The following is a 23855-nucleotide window of genomic DNA, read 5'->3' on the forward strand; positions in this document are numbered from 1 at the left end:
AGTATACTTTGTTTATGAGCGGCATGTGGTATAAATCGGCGGTAAAAATTAATCGCGCCTAGAAACCTTTTCAGCTGTTTAGCCATCGTTGGCTTTGGAAACTCTAGTATTGCTAGGACTTTCTCTTTTTTAGGACTTATACCTTCTGCGGTTATGGTGTGTCCTAGAAAATTGACGGATTGTTGACCTATTTGGCATTTTTCAACATTTATCGCTAAGCCATTGTCGCGTAAACGCTGAAATACGGTCCTGAGATGTTCCTTGTGTTGTTCAGGGTTAATGGAAGCAATACATATATCGTCTATGTATGGGAACACAAAATCTAGGTCTCCAAAAATTGCGTGTAAATGCCGTTGCAGTGTTTGCCCTGCATTTCTTAAGCCAAACGTCATGAACATGAATTCGTAAAGGCCGAACGGCGTTGTTATGGCCGTTTTCGGTATATCTTCTGTCGCCACTGGTATCTGGTGATACGCTCTCTGGAGATCTATGCATGTAAAAATGCAGGCACCACTGAGAATGTTACTCACGTCCTGTATGTTCGGCACAGGATAACGATCGGGAATTGTAACGGCGTTAAGGTTTCGGTAATCTCCACAAGGTCTCCAAGAGCCATTAGGTTTTTTTACCATGTGCAATGGGCTTGCCCAGTTGCTCTTCGACGGTCGGCAAATGCCTTGGTTTACAAGGAAAAGAAATTCCGCTTTTGCTTCCTTCATTTTGTCTAAAGGCAACCTGCGTGGACGGCTAAACACAGGTGCGCCTGTTGTTAATATTTGATGTTCAACCTTGTGGCGGGGCTTTTTCACTGGATTGAGCTTCGTAATATCGTTGAATTCAGTTACTATTTCTGCGAAAGAATTTTCGGGCCAGAAAGCTCTAATGGTAAGTCTATCCGCTGCACTTAGTTTGCATATTGCACTGTTTGTCTTGTTGTCCACTAATCTTTTTCTTTTCACGTCGACGAGCAAATCGTAATGGCCTAGGAAATCTGCACCGATAATCGGACTATCTACGTCAGCGATTATAAAATCCCACGTGAATTTTCTCGCTAATCCAAGGTCCACTGTAAGACGCTTGGTACCATAAGTGGCAATACTAGTGTTGTTCGCAGCGAAAAGTGTTCGTTTACATGTGTATGTTCGTTCACGCGCGTTAGGAGGAATTACAGATATTTCTGCACCGGAATCGATCAGGTAGCGATTACACGAGTTGTTATCTATTAAGTGTACTCTACGAATATGCGCGGGCGGTGTAGTGTAGTTCGTACTGTTTACGGAAGTATTGATCGGAGTGTTACCGGGGGTTTGGTTCGTAGTGTTAGTGCTTTCTTGTTTCTTTTTAATAAACGTGTTGTTAGTTCGTAGCGGTTTTTTTGTGTCTCTATCATCTATTTGCAAGGAAAATGATACGCGTTTTTGGTTCGAACTACTTACGGTTTGTTCCGTGAGTGTACCGGGATGCCTTCCTCGAAAAAAATGCACGGGGTGTTGTCGTCTTCCTTCTCCTTCTCGCATTTCTCTGCTTTCGCTCCATGTCGGTAGTGGTACCAGCATATCCATCGTCGTGATGATAACGGCTTCGGATGATCGCGCGTCCTGCTGTGAGGTCGTTGACTTCGCCTGTCCTTCGACCTTGATGCGTAGCGGGAACGTGGCGTATACTGCGCTGAGCGTCGATCCACGGAGAGAACTTCATCTAATCGGCGAGAGAGTTTCTCGATACGATCCTCGAGCGATGAAATGTATCCCGATGATTCACGTGTGGTGTTTTGCGCGCGAGAGCTGTCTTGTTGCACTGCTGCAATTTCGGTGCGTGGTGCTTCCATGATTTTATCGGCCACACTCGCCTGGTCATCTAAAGTGGCTGTGGGCATGGCCGCGATGATTGCACGCACAGTGTTTGGTAGCGCGCGAAGCCAAATGTTCAAAAGGACACTGTCGGAACATCCCACGCCGCCTAACCTTCGCATCTCGGAGAGTAGCATGCTGGGCTTCTGGTCGCCTAATGACACGCCAGATAGAAGGTTGGTAAGCCGCTGATTTTCCGAAGGTTGAAAATACTCCAACACGGCGGTCTTCATCGTTTGGTAACGATCGGTGGTTTCGCTTCGATTGCACTTAGCGATGGCGGTGTGCATATATTTGGCTCGGTTGCCGAGGGCCACGATGACGGTGTTAAATTTTTGCTTATCCGATTTTACGTCGTTTACGTAAAATGCCGCTTCCAGGCAAAGGAACCAAGTGTCCACATCATTTACGTCGAAATCGGGAAAACTGATTTTCGAGATGACGTGCCGCTCCTCGGTCTCCTTCTTGACGATCGTATTCGGTCCCGCGGAGGAAGTTTCGTCTGTACTCATCGTTGTCGTTGTCACGGTAGCGTAAGTTCACTCGCGAAATGTATTTTTTAAAAACGTCGGGGTCACCAGTTTGGAGGTTAGCACTTGTTACAGTCGTTCGGCGTTTCGGATGGTCGTGGGAGTCAACTTACTCGTTCGGCGTTCTGATGGTAAGAGAGCTTTTTTAATCCTTGCTGCTTCTTGGCGCGTACGGACATTTCCCTTACGCGCCATAGGTTTACACCCATACGTCGGGTGATTGCATGCTGCGTCGAGCAGTTACATAGTTTATGCTTTCGAGCAGTTCCCTACATACTTTTAGGCCGTTTTCGGCGAACACTGTTGCTGCTGCTGCTACTGTTGGAATTATTGCACTTTACTTTCGAAATTATTGTACTTTTAGGCCGTTTTTCGGCGAACACTGTTGCTGCTGCTGCTACTGCCGGACTATTGCACTTTATGCCGTTTTCGTCGAACACTGTTGCTGCTGCTGCTACTGTTGGAACTATTGCACTTTTAGGCCGTTTTCGGCGAACACTGTTGCTGCTGCTGCTGCTACTGCCGGAACTATTGCACTTTACTTTCGAAATTATTGTACTTTTAGGCCGTTTTCGGCGAACACTGTTGCTGCTGCTACTACTGCCGGACTATTGCACTTTATGCCGTTTTCGGCGAACACTGTTGCTGCTGCTGCTACTGTCGAACTATTGCACTTTACTTTCTTTATTGTACTTTAGGCCGTCTTCGGCAAACACTGTTGTTGCTGTCGCCGCCGGAACTGTTGCACTTTACTTCACTGCACTTGGAACTTTGTCGGCAAACACTGTTTCTGCTTCTGCCGCTGCTGCCGGAACTATTGCTCTTATTTCACTGCACTTTTCAAATACTCGTTCAAATACTGCTGCTGGTGCTGGACTCACTTCACTTTACTGCGATCTTCGTTCTGCGTACCGCGTTCATTTTACTTTGTCCACTTTGGACCACTTAACTGATTGCATTTTTTTTTTTTAAGATTACTATCTGTCCTTTCGGGACCACTTTACTTCATTTTTTTTTAATATTAATATTTTTTTTATATAATTTTTTTTTTTTTTTTTACTCACTCTGCTGCTCTCTCGTGTTCTGCTGGTATAGCTCTTCTCAGGCCGCCTGGCCTCTCACGTCTCCGTCAGATGTACGCCCTTGGGGCGGGTGCCCTTCTTCCTTCCTTCGACCGGGAATGGGGTCCTCCGGTTCTCCTCAGCGCTGGGCCTTCCTTCCTTCAACCGGGAATGGGTTCCTCCAGTTCTCCTCAGCGTTGGGCCTTCCTTCCTTCGACCGGGAATGGGGTCCTCCGGTCGGCTCGAAGCGGGTGGCCGTCCTCCTTCCTTCAACCGGGAATGGGGTCCTCCGGTTCTCCTCGGCGCTGGGCCTTCCTTCCTTCAACCGGGAATGGGTTCCTCCGGTTCTCCTCAGCGTTGGGCCTTCCTTCCTTCGACCGGGAATGGGGTCCTCCGGTCGGCTCGAAGCGGGTGGCCGTCCTCCTTCCTTCAACCGGAATGGGGTCCTCCGGTTCTCCTCAGCGCTGGGCCTTCCTTCCTTCAACCGGGAATGGGTTCCTCCGGTTCTCCTCAGCGTTGGGCCTTCTTTCCTTCGACCGGGAATGGGGTCCTCCGGTCGGCTCGAAGCGGGTGGCCGTCCTCCTTCCTTCAACCGGGAATGGGGTCCTCCGGTTTTCCTCAGCGCTGGGGTCTTCCTTCCACCGGGAATGGGGTCTTCCGGTATCCTCTCGAAGCTTCTCTTGCTTTGGTTAACTAGATAGCACTACCTTCCTCTCTGGAGCCACCAATGTTCCCAGCACAGCAGGGCGATAAACCCGTGTCGAGCTCTCGGACTGGAGTATCAAACTCCGACCGAGGGTGAGAGTAGGTAGTAACTATGCTAGCCACGCCGCAGCCAACCGAAATAAAAAGGCTTTTCGTTTCCGGTTGTGAGAAGCTTGTTTATTTCCGGTCTACCTCCCCGTAGCCGTCTTTTGTTGTTGTGTTCTGCTAGCGATACATATGCTAGCGACTCGTAGTACATATTTTGGCCTCTTCGCCTAACACCCTACTCCTAACCACCCTGCCTTTAATATTTAATTTCAATCCTAGCCTATCAATCATCTTATAATTTATTTAATTTAATTTTAATTTATCTCATCGCCTTTCTAAGATTTTCGAGAACATTTATTTTCGTTACATTTGTTTCCATTTTATTGCGCCAATTCCTCGCTAATTCCTTCCTCCTTAATCTTAGCCTGCGCAGCAAGCGAGATAAGGAGTGACGCTTAACTTCCGTCCCTCTCGCTTCCCATTAGGAAGCTAGCGAGAGCGTTAAGCATTTTACGAGGAAGTTGGCGCCACGCATTTATCCATTCTTCCTTTCTCTAATTACGCAGATTTGCATCCTCTCGCTTGCCGCTTCATTAAGAAGCGGCGCGAGAGAGCGATAATCCTGATCTCCTGTTTTACCTATTAATCCTTTAACCCTCTCGCGTAGGCTTATAGCTCCGCTACGCACTCTCTTATTACCGAGAGATAAGCTACGCTCTTTCCTAAGGACACAGTGAACAGCGGGTTATGGAAAGGACATATTTCCCGTCAGCGACACATTCAAAGCGACAGACCGACAACGCGTGTGTCGACAGGTACCTGTGTACTGTGCTCGCGTCTGCCGAATTAGAGTCGCGGTTTGTCCTTGCAGCTTACGCGCCTATGTACGCATAGGCGAACACATTCAAAGCGACCGACCGACAACGCGTGTGTCGACAGGTACCTGCGTACTGTGCTCGCGTCTGCCGATTTAGAGTCGCGGTTTGTCCTTGCAGCTTACGCGCCTATGTACGCATAGGCGAACACATTCAAAGCGACCGACCGATAACGCGTGTGTCGACAGGTACCTGTGTGCTGTGCTCGAGTCTGCCGACCTAGAGGCAAATTTTGTCCTTGCAGCTTACGCGCCTTGCAGCTCAGCATATTCGGCTCGAAGCCCACATATTCAACCTCTCATTTAAAGCGTCGAACTGACTGGCGTGTGTGGATTTCTGCATTTAATCGTACTTAAATTATTATTTATTTATAAACCATCGGTTGTAAAGTATTGGCAACACTTTAACTAAACAATTGGAACACTTTTTCTAGGATATTTGAAGGACAAGCGCACAAATTCAATGATCAAAACTAGGTATAATTTGATACATTCGAAGACATTGCTTTGTGGCGATCGGTAACACACGGGAGTATTTAACAATAGCAGGTAAAGTTTAAGTGTTAGATACATACATTGTTCTACAAAGTGGTTAAGAATAAGAAATGTAGTTTTTCTATACATATCAGTGGTGATTTTTCCACAATTTTTACATATTTTTAAGAATAAATAGAAAAGTAGCAGAGATAGATAAGAATGATGTTCTACAAAAATGTAAAGAATAAAATAATACATCTTTTTATGGTGTTTGAAAAGTTCTAAAACTTATACCAAAATTTTTTTGTCATTATTTTTCAATGCAAAAATTATTTCAAAATGCCTTAAATTTTATGTTTATGTTTAATTTTATGTTTTTCAAAATTTTCAATGACAAAAATCCTTCCCGTTAGGCTTTGTTTATAAACCGTTAGCAACGCACGTGAGCCAAGCTACTCGCGCGACCCTGAAGGATGTACCTATTGCTGCTGCTCGACCAACTTAATCCAATATCATCATCGATCGTTGGCTAATCGGCTGTGTTTACATCACGCTCTGTTTTTTTACGGCTTTTTGTGTGTAATTTTGCTGTTGATCATATTCTGCTCACGCACATTATTTGAATTGAGCCTTTGTGATCATTTCCGGATTATCCCCAAGTGAACTGCTGTGAGACTTTATTCGCTGTTCGTGCTTGTTTTTTCGTTCCTGTTTGTGCGTTGCGATACTGTCGTTTGCCGCTATGGCCGCTTCTTGTCCGTCGTGCCTGGAATCTGTAAATGACGATAATGTGTATAAGTGTGCTGGACTGTGTAATAACACCTACCATCAAGCTTGCCTAGGCGTCTCGGTCGAGGTCCTGTCCGAGATTGTTAAACCTGGTTCACAGTCATCGTGGTCCTGTGCAAGTTGTTCCAGTCTCCGTTGCTGCAAAGTCACGTTGCTCGAAGAGTTTGCTACTATCTTGACCAACTTTAAAACGGTGTTATTAAACGAATTTGATCGTCGATTGAATGATGCACTTGCCGCCATAAAAACTGATATGTTGACATCGGTCAACAGGGATGTTGTTACGCACACTACCAAGCTCTCTGTGCCGAGAAATGCTCACCTGCTGAATATACAACCATCAGTTAGTAACACTAACACACCTCTAAGCACGCGCAGCAGTGAATCCATCCGCTCATCGACGAATGCTCCGAAGCGCAATGCGCCCAAACGCAGGCTTGTCGAAATGTCTCCACCAAAAATAGTTCTTCCCGACAATGCCGCACCATTGCTTATAGGCACAGCACCAATCTCAACACCGTCTCGTGCAGTTCGCATGGTTCTCCCACGCGAACCGAAATTTTGGTTGTTTTTGACCCGCATCGAAAAAACGGTCTCTGACGTTGATATAAAAACGCTGGTCACTCACCAATTGGACACCGATGACGTCATAGTATTAAAGGTGCTGCCTAAGGATCGCGATATAAGCACTCTCACCTTTATCTCCTTCAAGGTGGGTTTGTCGTCTACGCTCAAAAGCAAGGCATTGGATCCTTCAACCTGGCCTTCCGGTTTAGTATACCGTGAATTCACCGATCGACGCACAAATGTGCCAAATTTTTGGTATCCTGCAACTAATACTCATCCTTGCGATACACCCGTGGATTTGGGTCCACTGCTCCAGACCGGTCCAGACACCAGACTGGTGAACCCACAGCACTCAACACAACCTCATGCCGACAATCCAGCACTCACCAAAGCACATGTGAAAGTACACACCGATCCCACATCACACACCGAACCACAGACGTCATCATCAACACACCCACATTAAGCCAAGCACCTGTATCCACTCCTTTACACGTGTTATACCAAAACGTAAGAGGATTGCGCACTAAACTCGTCGATCTCCGTATGGCTATTGTCGAGTCCGACTATGATGTGATCGTACTAACGGAAACCTGGCTTGATGACTCTATTCCATCCTCGTTCTTCACAGACAACTCGTATATTATCTACCGCTGCGATCGAAATATTGATAATAGTAATTGTTCTCGTGGTGGTGGAGTACTGATCGCTTGCTCCGCTAAGCTTAACACTTCAAATGTTACACACACCTTCCCATCTCTTGAACTGAGTTGGGTACGCTTGAAGGTCAACCAAGTATCGATGTTCATCGGTGTCATATATGTGCCGCCTTATCGAAGTAACCGTGAGTCTATCCTGCATGCCTTGCACGAGAGCGTAAGCGTGATCCTGGATAGGATGAAACCTTCTGATTTGCTGTTGCTGTTTGGCGATTTCAACACTCCTTCTCTCTCCTGGGTCGCGTCCCTAACAGATGCAAACTGCTTTACTCCCAGCATAACATCCGTTAACGATGGGATGCTTACTGACGGCATGACTCTTAACGGATTGTCGCAGATTTCGGGTGTGAAAAATTTTATGAACCGACAACTCGACTTAGTTTTTGCCAATCCTATGGCGAAAACATTATGCTCTGTTACTGAATCCTCGACTCCGTTGCTCAATTTGGACAATTTTCACCCGGCAATCGACGCGACACTGCACGTCCCAGCTAACAAACCGACTTCAAACGGCCGCAGTCATCGGACTCCGATTAGAAATGAAGGCAGACGTTACAATTTTCGAAGACTTGACTACATTGGACTACAACAAATTCTAGAGAACTCGGACCTTAACTTCATCGAAGCTGCTTCTTCAATTGACATCGCTGTATCTCAACTGAACAATGTAATCCTTTCATCCTTTTCCTCGTGCTGTCCTCTCCTACCTCCCCCTCGCAATCCGGTTTGGTCCAACAGAACTCTTAAAGCTCTAAAAGCTGATAAGAAGCGTGCACTCCGTACCTTAAGACGGGTCCGTTCCTCGCATGCAGTTCGAGTATACAGGTACGCCTCCACTGCATACCGTATCTATAACAGGGCATGCTATAGGTCATACCTTTTGCGCCTTCAATCCAGGCTTACAACTGAACCTCGATCGTTCTGGCGTTTTGCAAATGCCCGACGTAAATCCAATAGCATTCCTTCCTCAATTTCCCTTGGCGATGATGTGGCTGATACGCCATCCGGTTGTTGTGAATTGTTTGCGAAGCATTTTTCGAGTGTGTTCGTTGATCCATGCTGCAGTACAGTGTCTCTCTCTGAAGGTTTGGACTACACACCAAGCAACGTGTTTAATTGTAATACAATATATTTTAGCGAAAATGATGTTGCCATAGCTCTAAAAAAATTAAAACTATCTTTCTCACCTGGACCTGATGGCATACCATCTTGTGTCTTAAAGCAGTGTAGTGATATTTTTGTCCCAATCTTGTTTCGTCTTTTCTCACGATCTTTCAAAGAGGGCAGTTTTCCAACTCTCTGGAAAACTTCCTGGATCTGCCCTATATTTAAAAAGGGAGATCGTTCAGTAGCATCCAACTTTCGTGGTGTCGCCATACTTTGTTCTATGTCAAAAGTGTGTGAATCCGTTGTTCAATCCTTTGTCCTTCCTGTAGTATCCAAGTACATTTCCCCGAATCAGCATGGTTTTATGCCCAAACGTTCCACTTCGACAAATCTCATGTGTTTTGTGTCTTTTGTCATGTCCAAAATCGTTGGTAAACGTCAAGTGGATACGATTTATACTGATTTTAAAGCTGCTTTCGATAGCTTGCCTCATGTTTTATTTTTGTTAAAATTAGAGAAACTCGGGTTCGGTAGTCCTTTTCTGTCCTGGATTTGGTCTTTTCTCTCGAATCGGTCATATTCAGTCAGATTAGAGAACTGCCTTTCCTCTTCATTTGTGGGCTTGTCTGGTGTTCCGCAGGGAAGTGCTCTTAGTCCCATCCTTTTTGTTCTTTTTATTAATGACTGCATCAATGTTTTACCGACTGATGGACACCTTCTTTTCGCTGACGACATAAAAATATTTGTTCCTGTTTCCTCGTCCGCTGACTGTCAATCTCTCCAACGTTCTCTGGATGATTTTTCTGTTTGGTGTCTAAAAAATGGGTTGGTACTCTGTCCCCCGAAATGTTGTGTAGTGTCGTTCGGTAGGTCCTCTGTGGGTCGGCTGACATGGGATTACTCCTTATGTGGTACCCAGATAAGCAGAGAATCTACCGTGAAAGATCTTGGGGTTTGGCTCGATGATTGTCTTTCGTTCAACGCTCATATTGACCATGTTGTCAATAAAGCGAACCGTGCGTTAGGCCTCATCACTCGTCTGGCCTCGGAAATACGAGATCCTTTATGTTTAAAGGCACTGTACTGTTGTTGGGTTCGTTCCACTTTGGACTATGCTAGTGTAATTTGGACACCAGCCGGAGTGACCGGTATGCAGAGATTAGAGAGGGTACAGCGGAAGTTTACGCGACTCGCGGTCCGTAGATTTCTTCGGGGATATTCCGTCCCTATGCCCTCTTATTCTCTCCGCTGCCGAATGTTGGGTTTAACTGATATTGAATCCCGCCATTCGCATGCGCAGTCCTACTTCATCGCCTGTTTACTTTCCTCGGAATTCGATGTCCCCTTTCTTCTTTCTTCACTACCTCTTTATGTTCCTTCTCGTCGACTCCGTGACAGACCTCCTATCTTTATCCCTTCCCGCCATTCGGTTTTCGGTCAGAACGATCCCTGGCTTAGAGCATGCTCCAAATTCAATTTCGTGCACCAACTGTTCGATTTCAACCTTCCCATTTCCCTTTTCCGCACTCGGTTACGAGATACCAATGACCAATTCTCCTAATTATCCTAACCTACCCCCTCCCCTGGTATTTCGTCCCTTTTCCTGTTTCCCCCTTCCCTAGTTTTAAGAATACATTGTGCAACCTCAGAGGCAGACAATTTAAGAATAAATAATAATAATAATAATAATATTCTCTTTCATTACAGCACTATCGCCACGCAAATATATGGGGAAAAAGAGTATCATTCTCTGATAACGGCTCTCAGTGGTGCTAGTTCCCCCACCCCCCTTTTTTTGCATAGAATCATATTTTTGCTACGATCCGGCGTAGGTCCACACGCTGCAAAAGCCGCCGGGCGACTGAAGCGGGCGTGGTTACGCGCCGCTTTATATACCATCGCGGTGAGAGTGTGTGCGTGAAGGTCCTTAAAGTCTTCCAGTCGGTTGTCAATTCGACGTCGCATAGACCTATATACGACTATCGCTATACAAATTTTAGTTGGTGGCGACGCATAACGTTGCCATGTTACCATTTCCCACATCCTTGGATCATTTTTTTGGTGTGAAGCATTTATCTTTGCACATTGTTGCTTTGATCGTTAGCTTTGATTAAACCAAAAAATAAATTATTTTAATGCTTGGTTTAGTGCAGAACTAAAACAAAATAAATCTTTGCAGAACAAACCAGCCAGTTTAGCCAGAATCTAGAAAATGTAATAAAAAAGTTATGTGTTACAACAAATTGCTACGCATCCTAATTTGCTTTTATTGATGATATTGATGATGAAAAAAAAAAATAAATGAAGTCACTAACACTTTTAACGACACATCACCTAAATGTGGATGGTCCCCGACGGTAACCATTCAAAAATGAGTGATATCGCTATACAAAAATTCAAGTATGCTTCGACTGCGGCCCACGGTAATAAATGCGATTTTTACATGGCGCAGAACGCATTAAAAACTACACCAGAAGCAACCAATCAAGTTGAGTTTCGCAGCTTTTTCAATATTTGTGCTCTATTATAACGGTGATTTTTTTATTTGTGAAAAATTAAACGATACTACTGGCGAGCGGGTAAGCTTCACAATGATTTAAAGAAGTATCTAACAGTAATAAACAACTGTTAATAACCCAAGAAGAGAGTATTGGGTCTGGAATCTGGCGAGAGTTATCCAGACCATCAAGGTTGGCGCCTTATGCAACTCCACCAGAAGAAACACCTATTGCGCGAATTGCTCGGTTAAAACGCAAACGACAAGCGGAATACCGCCAACGTCTTCGAAGCGAAGCGTTCGAACGTCGTCTTCGTACCGGAAGAATCCTCAACAGCTATTGAGATAAATAATACAACGATGCCTTTACCCTCAACTACGCAATCATCAACGGGTGCCATCGGTCAAGTTCCTGTTTCTGAGGCATCGATAGAAATACCATCCACCTCAAACTGGATGGCACGATATGCAACCCCGCCCAATGAAACGCCTATTGAGCGAAATCGCCGTCAGAAACGAAAGCGACAAGCCGAATATAGACAACGTCGCCGTACTTCTAATACAATGGAACTTTCTTTGTTATCATCTGTACCTCAACCAACAACTACTACATCTGATACCAATGCTGCGTCAATGCCCATCTACACCAGTATCGATTTTGCCCAACTCCCATTACGTCAACGGTGGGAAGCAATACGTCGCCAACAGCTCCGTCGTCGATATGGGACAAGGTTGTTAAAAGCTGGACTTGGCTACCACGATGTTTACAATCGCCCTACTCGGCATCGGCTGAGCATTCGCGAACCATGCCAATATTGTGCAGCACATAAATGGCCAGGAGAAACGGGCACTTTATGTTGCAACAGCGGCCAAGTTGTGTTGCCATCATTCGCCGAACCGCCACGCGAACTGATCGAACTATTCGCCAATCCTCATTGTTGCGAACAAAGCTAGCGAAGTGGATCAGGTAGCGTAAACAAGGACAAAGTATTTGAGTGTACACGCTAAACGAAATGCGGAGGCGCACGTGGCGTGTAACAGGAGCTGTCAGTAGCAGGAAGAAAAGAAAAGTCTTTTTTCATTTGGAATCCAGAGAGAACGGGACTGGAATAAAACGATCTTTGATCGCATAAGGCCAAAGGATTGGCCAGATTCAGAGAATTTATTCCGCAAATTTAATTGTGGTAGTCACCACAGTTTAAATCAAAGATCTTTTTTCTTTCTCTCCAAAACCGCAATTCATCATACGCTGAGAACGAGGCTACCAAATACGCAGAGTGAAAGGGATAAGGACTACGATCGAGAAACGCAGCGTAGGATTGCAGTGTTCATCGATTGTAATATTCACCGAGCGAGCAACGATCCAGCGTACAGGACTTTGAATTACGGAGAAAGCAACTAGTAATAGTGTAGCTTATCATGGAAAGCGATAAGAACGTGGTTCGAGAGAGCGAGACGCCGCATGATACAAAGAGCAGCGTGTCATCTATGATTGAGCGAGCAGAGGAACGGGCGGGGACATCCCGAGCGCCGGAGACAAAACCTCAGGTTGCGCAAGCGTCAGGGCCAAAGAAAAGCGCAACCGCTCGTAAAACGAACGAATCCACAGCAGAGGATAAGCCAACACGACATCATGATAAAAATCTGCACGCGCTTAAGTTGCAGCATGAGCAACAGATGCGTCAGATAGAACTAGCGCACGAAAGAGAGATGGCCGAGATGCGGCTTAAATACGAGCGCTTGAAAGAGAGAAGCAAAACGAAAAGGTGTGTGACAAGCGAGAATAGCGATTCATCCGAAGAAGAAGAAGAAGTGAATGCGCGTATTCGTAGCAGATTAACGTCGTTAACGCGTAGTCAAGAGCGGGCTAGAAAGTTCATGCCCAAAAATCTGCCTAGTTTTGACGGCAAGATAGAAACGTGGCCTCTGTTCTACAACAGCTACAAAGATACGACGGAAGCATGTGGTTACACACACCTAGAAAATTTGCAACGGCTAAGAGAGTGTTTGAAAGGAGACGCATTAGAAGCAGTGAGAAGCCGTCTGCTTGAACCCGAATCAATACCCGGGGTGATCGAAGACTTGCGTCGTTTGTTCGGTAGGCCAGAAAGGCTGTTAAAAATGTTGCTTTATAAAGTGCGCAACACGCCAGCTCCCAATGCCGACAGACTAGCGACGTTCATTTCATTCGGTATCGTAGTGAAACAACTGTGCGACCATTTAAAGGGAGCTGAGTTAGAAGAGCATTTAAGTAATCCACTCTTAGTGGAAGAACTGGTGGAAAAACTCCCAGCAAGCTATAAGATGCAGTGGGTACAGTTCAAGCGTTACAATTGTGGAAAGGCGTTGTGTGTGTTTGCCGATTTCATAGATGAAATTATGACGGATGCGTCTGAAGTGGCCACTGTTGAAGTAAGCAATCCCGAAAAGTATAGATCGTATAAGCGACAAACTCCGGCAAATGTATTCGTACACTCGGAAGTTGCAGGAAGTTCGCCGAAAGTGAAAGTGTGCTGGAGGTGTAAGAGTGAGCAGCACAGAATACGTGATTGTGAGCAATTCAAAGAAGATACAACATCGAACCGTTTGGAATTTGTAACGAAGCTGAACTTATGTAAATCATGCCTAAATAGCCACGGAGGAACATGCCGTTACAGCAAAAAATGCATCATCGATAATTGTACCGAACAACATCATCCTTTACTGCATAAACAAACATCAAAGGCAGTTAACGAAGGTTGTAATGCTCATAGCGACGATAAGAAGGAGACGATTTTCAGAGTGGTAGCTGTGACATTGCGTTCAGGCGATTTGTTCTATGATACAACGGCGTTCCTAGATGAAGGTTCATCTGTTACAATGCTAGAAGACAGTATCGCCGATAAGCTGCAGGTAAAAGGAGATCGTGAACCGTTTACTATTTCATGGACTGCTGAAATGACGCGTCGCGAAGAGAATTCGAGGAGAGTGAATATTCTGTTATCGGCTACGGGATCGTCAGAGCAGTTTGAACTACAAGGCATACGAACAGTGTCAAAGCTTGTTATACCGAAGCAGGAAGTATCCTTTACCAAGATCAAAATGCAATATGAACATCTCAGAGATATACCTATAAAAGACAGATGCTCAAAGGTACCAAGAATGCTAATCGGCTTAGATCCTTTACATTTGTTTGCCCCAATAGAATCCCGTATAGGCCAACCCAACGAACCTATAGGAGTTAAGACGAAACTAGGCTGGACTATCTACGGACCAAAACCAGAAACGCAGTCTCGAGTCGAACACATACATTTCCATACGACCGACCAGATCTCGAATGAAAAGTTGCACGATGCTATACGAGATTGTTACAGTATCGAAGAAGCTGGAATTTCATCGACGTTTATCGCAGAGTCAGACGACGACATAAGGGCGCGTAATATATTGAAATCTACAACAAACCGAGTCGGAGAAAGATTTACAACAGGTCTTCTATGGAAAAGAGATAAACGAAGTTTTCCTGAAAGTCTCACGATGGCGAAACGGCGGCTGGCTGGACTAGAGCGGAAGTTAAAGAAAAATCCCGAATTGCAAGAAGCGGTGCATAAGCTAGTACAAGAGTACGTATTGAAGGGGTATGCACATAAGATTACTAAAAAGGAACTAGAAGAAACTCCAGCATGCAGCGTGTGGTATCTCCCACTGAATATAGTTCAGAATCCTCGTAAGCCAGGAAAAATAAGACTTGTGTGGGATGCAGCGGCGACAGTTGGAGGTGTAAGTTTAAACTCAGAGCTATTGAAAGGACCTGACATGCTGTGCTCATTACCATCCGTGATATTCCCGTTTCGTGAACGACGTGTTGGATTCGGAGGTGACATTAAAGAGATGTATCACCAAATAAGGATAAATGAGAAGGACAAGCAGGCTCAACGGTTCTTGTTCCCAACTAACCGCGATGAAACGGATATTTTTGTGATGGATGTAGCAACATTCGGAGCGACGTGTTCTCCCAGCAGTGCGCAGTACATAAAAAACCTGAACGCAGAGGAACATCGCGAAGAATATCCAGAGGCTTGTGCGGCTATACAATTTCGTCATTACGTTGACGATTACTTCGATAGTGCTGATACTGTTGACGAAGCGGTGAAATTAGCTAAGGAAGTGAAGTACGTTCACTCTAAAGGAGGATTTCTAATTAGAAACTGGGTGAGCAACGCGGAAACATTCGGTAAGGAAATGGGTGAAGAAGCGTGCAAAACAATGATCCAGCTAAGTGACAAATCCGGAGAAAACGCAGCTGATCGCGTGTTAGGCATAGTATGGGAAGTGCAAAAGGACTGCTTTCGATTTGTGTACCCTCAAATCATGGACCAACACGAACACCCCACGAAACGTATCGTATTAGCTTGTGTTATGTCTGTATTCGATCCCACTGGATTTTTATCACCACTTACCGTTTTAGGAAAAATGTTGGTGCAAGACTTGTGGAGAGCGGGATGCGCATGGGACGAGGACATTAGTGATGAGGAACACAAAAGGTGGCGAGTATGGAAAAAACAAATGAAGAGCATTGACGATGTGAGAATCCCACGATCGTATTTTGGTGGCGCCGAGCTGCATTGTTTAACGGGAATACAGTTGCACGTGTTCACAGACGCAAGTGAAAACGCATACGGATGCGTCGCGTATTTTCGAATCGAAGTCGAGGAAGAAGTGCGTTGCGCGTTAGTGATGAGTCGAACAAAGGTTGCACCTTTGAAACAGTTAACGATTCCTCGTATGGAATTACAAGCAGCTTTGCTAGGTGCTAGGTTAGCAAATACAGTGAAAAACAATCACCGGTACTCGATAGTAAAGCAATATTTTTGGAGTGATTCTCAAACAGTGCTATCGTGGATACGGTCAAACCAGCGCAAATATAAGCCATTTGTGGCATTTCGTATAGGAGAGATACTAGAATTATCTAGAATTACAGACTGGCGGTGGGTACCTACGCGAGAGAATATCGCAGACGTGCTAACTAAGAGGAGCTTAGAGTGTTGTTTCGAAAAAGAAAGTGAATGGATAAAAGGTCCAAGGTTTCTTTATCAACCAGAATCAGAGTGGCCCCAACAACCGAACGTAGCCATAGACATTAAAGAGGAGCTACGCGCAACTCATTTGTTTCATGACGTGCAGCTACAGGAATCATTCGAGGTGATATCAAGAGTATCGAAATGGTCAGTGTTGGTACGCGTAGTGGCACGTGTGATTCGATTCATTTCAAATTTGAAAAGAAAAAGAGCAGGTTTAGAGATCGAATGTTTTAAACCAACCAAATCGATGGAAAAAATATTGTGCGGTATACGCGAAAGTGCAAGAAAAAGGGCCCAATCAAAGGACATAGAAAAAGAAATGAAATCCGTAAGAGTTCCGTTGAAACAGGAGGAATATCAAAAGGCGGAATGTTTTCTATTCAAAATTGCCCAGGCAGAAGCGTACGCAGATGAACTAAAAGTGCTTATTAAAAATCAGGATCAACCATCAGACGAGAGGCATTCGTTAGAGAAAAGTAGTGAATTATACCGATTGACACCACTACTAGACGAAAGTGGAATAGTGCGAATGGAAGGTAGAACGAAACTAGCAGAAACCTTGCCCTTTGATTTAAGGTTTCCTATTATCTTGCCCAGAAAGCATGTGATAACAAGAAAAGTCATACAGCATTATCACGAGAAAACCGGACACGCATTTCGTGAAACAGTGAAGAACGAATTAAGGCAACGATTCTTCATCGAACATGTGAACGCTGAAGTTAGGAAAGTGATCAGTGTTTGCACGTGGTGTAAAGTGAACAAAAATCGCCCGACTGTGCCGCGAATGGCACCATTGCCAGTAGAAAGACTAAGCCATCATCAACGACCGTTTAGCTGCGTAGGCGTGGACTATTTTGGACCCGTGGAAGTCGTGGTAGGGCGTACTAAGCAAAAAAGATGGATTGTTTTGTTCACTTGCTTGGTGGTTCGTGCAGTCCACCTGGAAATCGCTCATGATTTAAGTGCGTCGGCATGCTTGATGGCAATCCGGAGATTCGTGTGCCGACGAGGACCTCCTCGGGAATTTATCTCGGATAACGGCACAAACCTGAAAGCGGCCAGCAAGGAAATCGAGCAGCAGATCCGCGAAATAGAGGAAGAATGCGCGGAAGAAGTCACGAATGTTCGCACAAATTGGCGATTCATACCACCTGGAACTCCTCATATGGGTGGCGCTTGGGAGCGGCTGATTAGAACAGTGAAGGAAGTCCTAGGGGTTCTGGTAAGTGGTGCAAAACTAACCGACGAAGTCCTCTTAACTTCCATTTTAGAAGCAGAAGATCTGGTAAACTCTCGACCGCTCACCTACGTCGCTGAGGATATAACAGATGCGTTGACACCCAACCACTTCTTAAGAGGCGTGTCCCCAAATGAACCTCAGCTTCTCCCACCGATTCCTCACTCTGCGGAGGCCCTTTGAAATAACTACAAACGCTCTCAGCTACTGGCAGAGGAGATGTGGCAACGATGGGTAAATGAATACGTGGCGAAGTTAAACGGCAGAACTAAGTGGACCGAAGAATCGAAACCGCTAAAAGTGGGTGATCTCGTGTATGTGGTAGATGGGAAACATAGAAAATTGTGGGTTAGAGGCGTTATAGAAGATGTAATCATTTCTAACGATGGAAGATGCAGACAGGCTTGGGTTAGAACAAAAAGTGGATTATTTAAAAGGGCGACGACAAAGCTAGCGGTTCTAGATATAGGAAGTAACGCTTGATCGACTGAAGCGGTGATCAAGGTTACGGGTAGGGGTGTTGCGAACAAAGCTAGCGAAGTGGATCAGGTAGCGTAAACAAGGACAAAGTATTTGAGTGTACACGCTAAACGAAATGCGGAGGCGCACGTGGCGTGTAACAGGAGCTGTCAGTAGCAGGAAGAAAAGAAAAGTCTTTTTTCATTTGGAATCCAGAGAGAACGGGACTGGAATAAAACGATCTTTGATCGCATAAGGCCAAAGGATTGGCCAGATTCAGAGAATTTATTCCGCAAATTTAATTGTGGTAGTCACCACACTCATTTTTTAACAAATATTCGGTCGTACAATAACGCATTCGCATTTACTTCGATGGGGGCATCAATCCGACCGAATGATCGTGTGCGTCAGGACCACACGGTAACTGATGGTAGAGGAATATATACTTACCGAATACAGGGAGCGCTCTGCCATCGCATCGGTTCACTAGATCGAACTCCCGGGCGTGTTCCAAAGTATGCCCAATTATATTATCACGACTCTAGCATTGAGGAGCAATGGAACGAAATGGTCGAAACGCGCTTGGCACTGAGCAGCAGGTTAGATCGCGAAATTGTAACAAAACTCCAGCGAATGTTTGAAATCTGCAATCCTTTGACCACTATATTCCGTCACGCGTACGAGCGGATGGCACGCCTGGAGGACGTACGGTTGCACATTCATGCGCGATTGCCCGGTCTTGATCAGCGTCGCTATAACCGACCCATCGCTGAAGAAATTGGTGGTATATTCCTCAGCTCCGAGAATGGTCAACCGCGTGATATCGTCCTGCAGAACCGCACTACCGGGAGCCTCATCCGGGTATACGAATCTCACCAGATGTTTGATGCGTTTCAATATCCGATCCTACATCCATACGCTGAAGTAGGCTGGTCGTATGGCATGCCAAAGGAACTGCGTCGTGTTTATGCTCAAGCAAATGGCCGCACTGGCGATGACCAACCCGACGGTAATGCTGCTTTGGTACAAGACGAAGGTTTACGCTCATCACGACAAATAACTCCCCGCGAACATGCCGCCTATCGGTTATGTACACGGGACGGGGATATGTCATTGATACACCGTGCCGAACGACTGCTGCAACAGTATAGTGTAGATCAATGTTGTAAAATTGAAGAGCAACGACTGAAATATCAACGGGAACACCAGGCGCAGCTACGAGCCGATGCTTACTCTGGTATTCTGGACTACGCAGGTTTAGCAGATAACCAAACTCTCGATGAAACTACCAGTCACGGACGAACGTTGGATCGCGCTGGGTCGCGTATTATTCTTGCACCAACGTTTCCCGGCAGCGACCGGTTCATGCGGGCCCAATACCAGGACGCAATGGGCATTGTACGTGCGTTAGGAAAACCCGATCTCTTCATTACAGTTACTTGCAACCCAAAGTGGCCAGAAGTAACCGAAGCGTTGTTTCCACAACAACAAGCCGCTGATCGACCGGATCTCACAGCTCGCGTTTTTCGTCTAAAACTTAAAGCCATCCTAAAAGACCTTTCAGCGGGTGTGCTTGGGCTTGAGATAGCACGCATACACGTGATCGAGTATCAAAAACGTGGTCTCCCGCATGCCCACTGTCTGGTGATTCTGAGTGATGCTGACAAACCACGGTCGGCAGCCGACTACGACCGACTGGTGTCAGCTGAAATTCCTGACTCGGCAAACGAGGAGCTTTATGACACGGTGCGCAAGTGCATGATGCACGGACCATGTGGTCGGTCGAATCCACAAGCACCCTGCATGAAAGACGGCGTGTGCTCGAAAAAATTTCCCAAGCAATTCACCAACGAAACACGCCAGGCAGAGGACGGTTATCCAGTTTATCGACGCCGCAACGATGGCCGCACTGTCATTGTTAAAGGTGTACCATTGAACAACTGTTATGTGGTGCCGTACAACCCATGGCTATGTAATAAGTACGACTGCCATATCAACGTTGAAGTGTGCTCGAGCGTGGCCAGTGTGAAATATTTATACAAATATGTCTACAAGGGCCACGATCGTGTTGCCGTTTCTGCTGCTGAGTCTTTGGACGAGATACAGCAATATTTGGACGCTCGATACATTTCTGCGTCTCAGGCCATGTCGACCATCTTCGGCTTTGAGATGCAGGCCAAAACGGTAACTGTTGTTCAGTTGCCAATACATTTAGAACATCAGCAAAGTGTCGTATATCGAGCGAACGATAATATGGATTCCGTGCTTCAACGAGGCCACCACACCATGCTGACGCGCTTCTTCCAGCTGGCAGCAAACGAACCGAGCGTCCGTTCACTAACGTACCAGGAGATCCCGGCCCATTATCGATACGCTAAACCCTCGCGGCGATTACCGTGGTACGATGGCACAGGAAACCAATGGATCCCGCGCATTCGTCAGACCGACATTGTAGTTGGCCGTATGGTTTACTGTCCCATGTCGCAGATGGAACGTTACTGCTTGCGTCTGATGTTATGCTACCGAAAGGGTCCTACATCATTCGAGGATCTGAGGACAGTTGACGGTACGATTTGTGCATCCTACCAGCAAGCAGCCATCATGACCGGACTACTGCAGGACGATCTTGAGTGGGAACGAGCGCTCCAGGAAGCCGTTTCGTTCCGAATGCCCCATCAACTGCGCCAACTATTTGCCCTCATCCTTTCAGAAGGTATGCCGCAAAATCCACGTCGACTTTGGGAGGTGTATGCGAACCACCTATGCGAAGATTTTCATTGGCAACATAGGGATCGATACACTTCCGAGGAATCGGACCAAAATCGGTTGTTGCGTGCGGTAGAACAGTTTCGAAGCTTGCGTATCATCGACGATTATCTTCGCGGAACGACTCCTATGAAAACACTGGCCAGTTTTCCGGACATGCCACAGCTCGGTGAGTTTTCCGATTTACCAGCCGATCTCCTCCGAGTTGACCATACGTCGAGTGATAATTTTCTGATCGATGCTGAGCGTTCATACAGTATCAGCGAACTGGATGAAACACTTGCTTCGATACATGTGCTCAATACTGAGCAGCGTATGGTGTATGATATTGTGATTACAGCGGTGGACCGTAATGGAGTGGGAACGGATTGTCTTCTTCAAGAGGAACAAATCCTGTTCTTTCTGGACGGACCTGGTGGCACCGGCAAATCTTTCCTTCTTGAAAAGATTTTGGCTTACACGCGTCGCCAGTCGAAGATAGCTCTCGCTGCAGCATCGAGTGGAATCGCCGCATTGCTTCTTAGTGGCGGGAAAACGGTGTACTCTACTTTCAAACTGCCCCTTACGTTAGATGAGAACACGCAATGCACCATACCTGTCCAGTCGTCACTAGCGAACCTGATGCGGCAGGCGTCGTTGATCGTCTGGGACGAAGCTTCAATGAGCAGTCGCTACGCCCTCGAAGCCGTCGACCGTACTCTGCAGGACATCGTGGGTGTACGTCGGTCATTTGGTGGTAAGGTGATGTTGCTCTGCGGTGACTTTCGCCAGATTTTACCAATCGTCCCGAAAGGTACTCATGCACAAGTGGTGCAGCAGTGTATCAAAAAGAGTGAACTATGGCAACAGTTCCAAGTTTTGCGCTTGAAAACTAATATGCGGGTTCAAACGGCACCGGATGCGCAACATGCAAATGACATAAAGGAGTTTGCCGACTTTTTGCTCCGCATTGGAGAGGGCCGCCATCCAACGTTCCTAGGATCGGATCCTTCAATTGCCAAGCTCCCTCGCGACATGGTACTGCCCCGTACAACCAACCTGGAGGCCGACGTTCGATCGTTAATCAGCCGAGTTTACCCGGATATTAGACAAAACTATCACCAACCGCAATATTTTACTGATCGTGCAATCCTGTCACCGAAAAACTTGGATGTAACAGCCATTAATAATACCGTTCTTCAACAACTTCCTGGTTCCGAAAAAGAATACCTATCAGTTGACACGTTGGTTAACCAAGAAGAGCATGATGCGCTACAGCTGCCCACTGAATTCCTCCACTCGCTCAACATGAGCGGAATTCCGGTTCATCGGCTTCTTCTAAAGCAATATACACCGGTATTACTTTTGCGAAATCTAAATACCGAACGCGGACTGTGCAATGGGACGCGCCTGCAAATCATCGCACTTAAATCGAACTGCTTACATGCACGAATTTTGACTGGCAAACATCAAGGAGACGACGTGCTATTGCCCCGGATCTTCTGTGACAGCAACGATGCGAGCCTTCCATTTCAAATCCGTCGCAAGCAGTTTCCAGTCCAGGTTTGTTTTGCGATGACAATTAACAAGGCGCAAGGCCAGTCCCTGCACCATCTTGGCCTGTACTTGCCCAACGAGGTGTTCGCGCACGGACAGCTGTACGTAGCACTGTCCCGAGTAACCTCGCGATCAAATGTAAAGGTGCTCATCGTGAACCCTGAGCGAGAAAATCAAAACGGTGTTGCGGTGAAGAATGTCGTGTACCAAGAGGTTATCAGGGATTAAATGTTGGATTATAGGGTAAGTTCATTCTATCGGGTCAGTTAATGAAAGAATATTTATCAACTTACATTACCCTAACAGGAAAACAAAGACGTCCCAGAACCGTGGTAAAACAGAATGGCACTGCAACCAACGCACTATGATAAAAATGAAGAAAGCGAGTGAGAGACAGTTTTAATGGTGGTATTTCAAATACCATCCTGGAGGGATGGTCCAGTGCGAAGAATTTCAATCAAAAAAAACGTAAATTGAAAATTTTTGTGATTTACAAATTTTTTTGTCTCTTTCTTCCATATTTTTAGCCGTAAATATGTGGAAATATGTATAAGAAGCAAGTTATCCATCTATACAGGATAATACCTTCATATCGGCCATAAAAGGATTCATTGCGTACTTTCATTGCTTGAAAGCTTAATAGTGCATAGAATTGATTGTATAAAGTGAAAAAATGCGATTAAAATCGAATAATTGGAATCATTTTGGACACAACAAACTTCAAGAAGACAACACCGTGTCAAGGATCAGGGAAAGATGTTAATTTCACCAGAAATTTAAGATGCGTAGCCCTGTAACCGGGCCAATTAGCTAGTGAGAACAAAAGAACTGCGACTAAGAAGCTCCGCCTTTGTATGACTGGGCTGTTTATTGTTTGCCCGGGCTAACCATTGCTGCGTGTCGTGAAATTGTGCACTTTGTGTTGAATGTTAGCAATTGTACACTTTCCCAGGGGTACGAAATGCACCAAGTTCGACCCAAAGTTCGACCCCAGTTCGACCACCGAACCGCGGTCGAACTTTGGGTCGAACCTCAGAACAGTTCGACCCAAAATTGGATGCACCGACGAAAAATGCATGTCGAATCCGACCGAAGCGCAGTTCGAAAAAAAATAATGGCCGCGATCGCGTTGGTGTGGGTAAAAAGGCGACCGCCGTTCTCTCGCTTCGCTTCCCTATTCTCATTCTCCCGGGTGTACGTGTACTGTTGTAGTCCTGTCTGTGGCGGTGTAGCCGCGTGTGTTCGTCTCGTCCGTTTCTAGTTGGATTTTCTGTCGCTGTCGAAGTGTATAGGATTGCTTGAGTATTTCGCAAGGGGGGTGGTACTGATGTGAAACTGCGCAAGGCCGGGTGTGTATTTTCTTTTTCTGTAAGTAAAGTAGAGAGAAGAACGACGGTTTCGAACCGGAGAGTTTTAATACTAGCTTACCAGGGAGTTTACGGTGTCCGCTGTTCGATCCACGATGGGAAAGTGTGCAAACAGCTAAATTTTGTTGTACGCGCAGCGCGTCGATCGAGACACCGGTCGGTGATAAAGTACCGTGTGTGTGTGTGACGTGGTGGTGAGGGCGTGTATG

General features: G+C 45.9%; 1 protein-coding gene and 1 long non-coding RNA gene across 3 annotated transcripts; one reads left to right on the plus strand and one right to left on the minus strand.

The window, feature by feature from the left end:
- Positions 1-6074: 6074 nt before the first annotated feature.
- On the minus strand, positions 6075-7167 carry LOC128309166 (uncharacterized). Of its 2 annotated transcripts, none has more exons than XR_008288835.1 (3): positions 7031-7167; positions 6372-6659; positions 6075-6318 (listed from the first exon to the last, which is right to left on the minus strand). It is a non-coding gene; the product is annotated as an uncharacterized LOC128309166 (long non-coding RNA). The 2 variants fall into 2 exon arrangements; XR_008288834.1 differs by having other exon boundaries at positions 6963-7128.
- Positions 7168-14737: 7570 nt separating this feature from the next.
- On the plus strand, positions 14738-22507 carry LOC128309150 (uncharacterized). The gene is made up of 2 exons (XM_053045556.1): positions 14738-15372; positions 18523-22507. The coding sequence occupies exons 1-2, from the start codon at positions 14738-14740 to the stop codon at positions 22505-22507; spliced, it is 4620 nt and encodes a 1539-aa protein (XP_052901516.1).
- The last annotated feature ends 1348 nt before the right edge of the window (positions 22508-23855 follow it).

This window comes from Anopheles moucheti, unplaced genomic scaffold (assembly GCF_943734755.1).
Source record: "Anopheles moucheti unplaced genomic scaffold, idAnoMoucSN_F20_07 scaffold_38_ctg1, whole genome shotgun sequence".
Taxonomy (NCBI): Eukaryota; Metazoa; Arthropoda; class Insecta; order Diptera; family Culicidae; genus Anopheles; species Anopheles moucheti.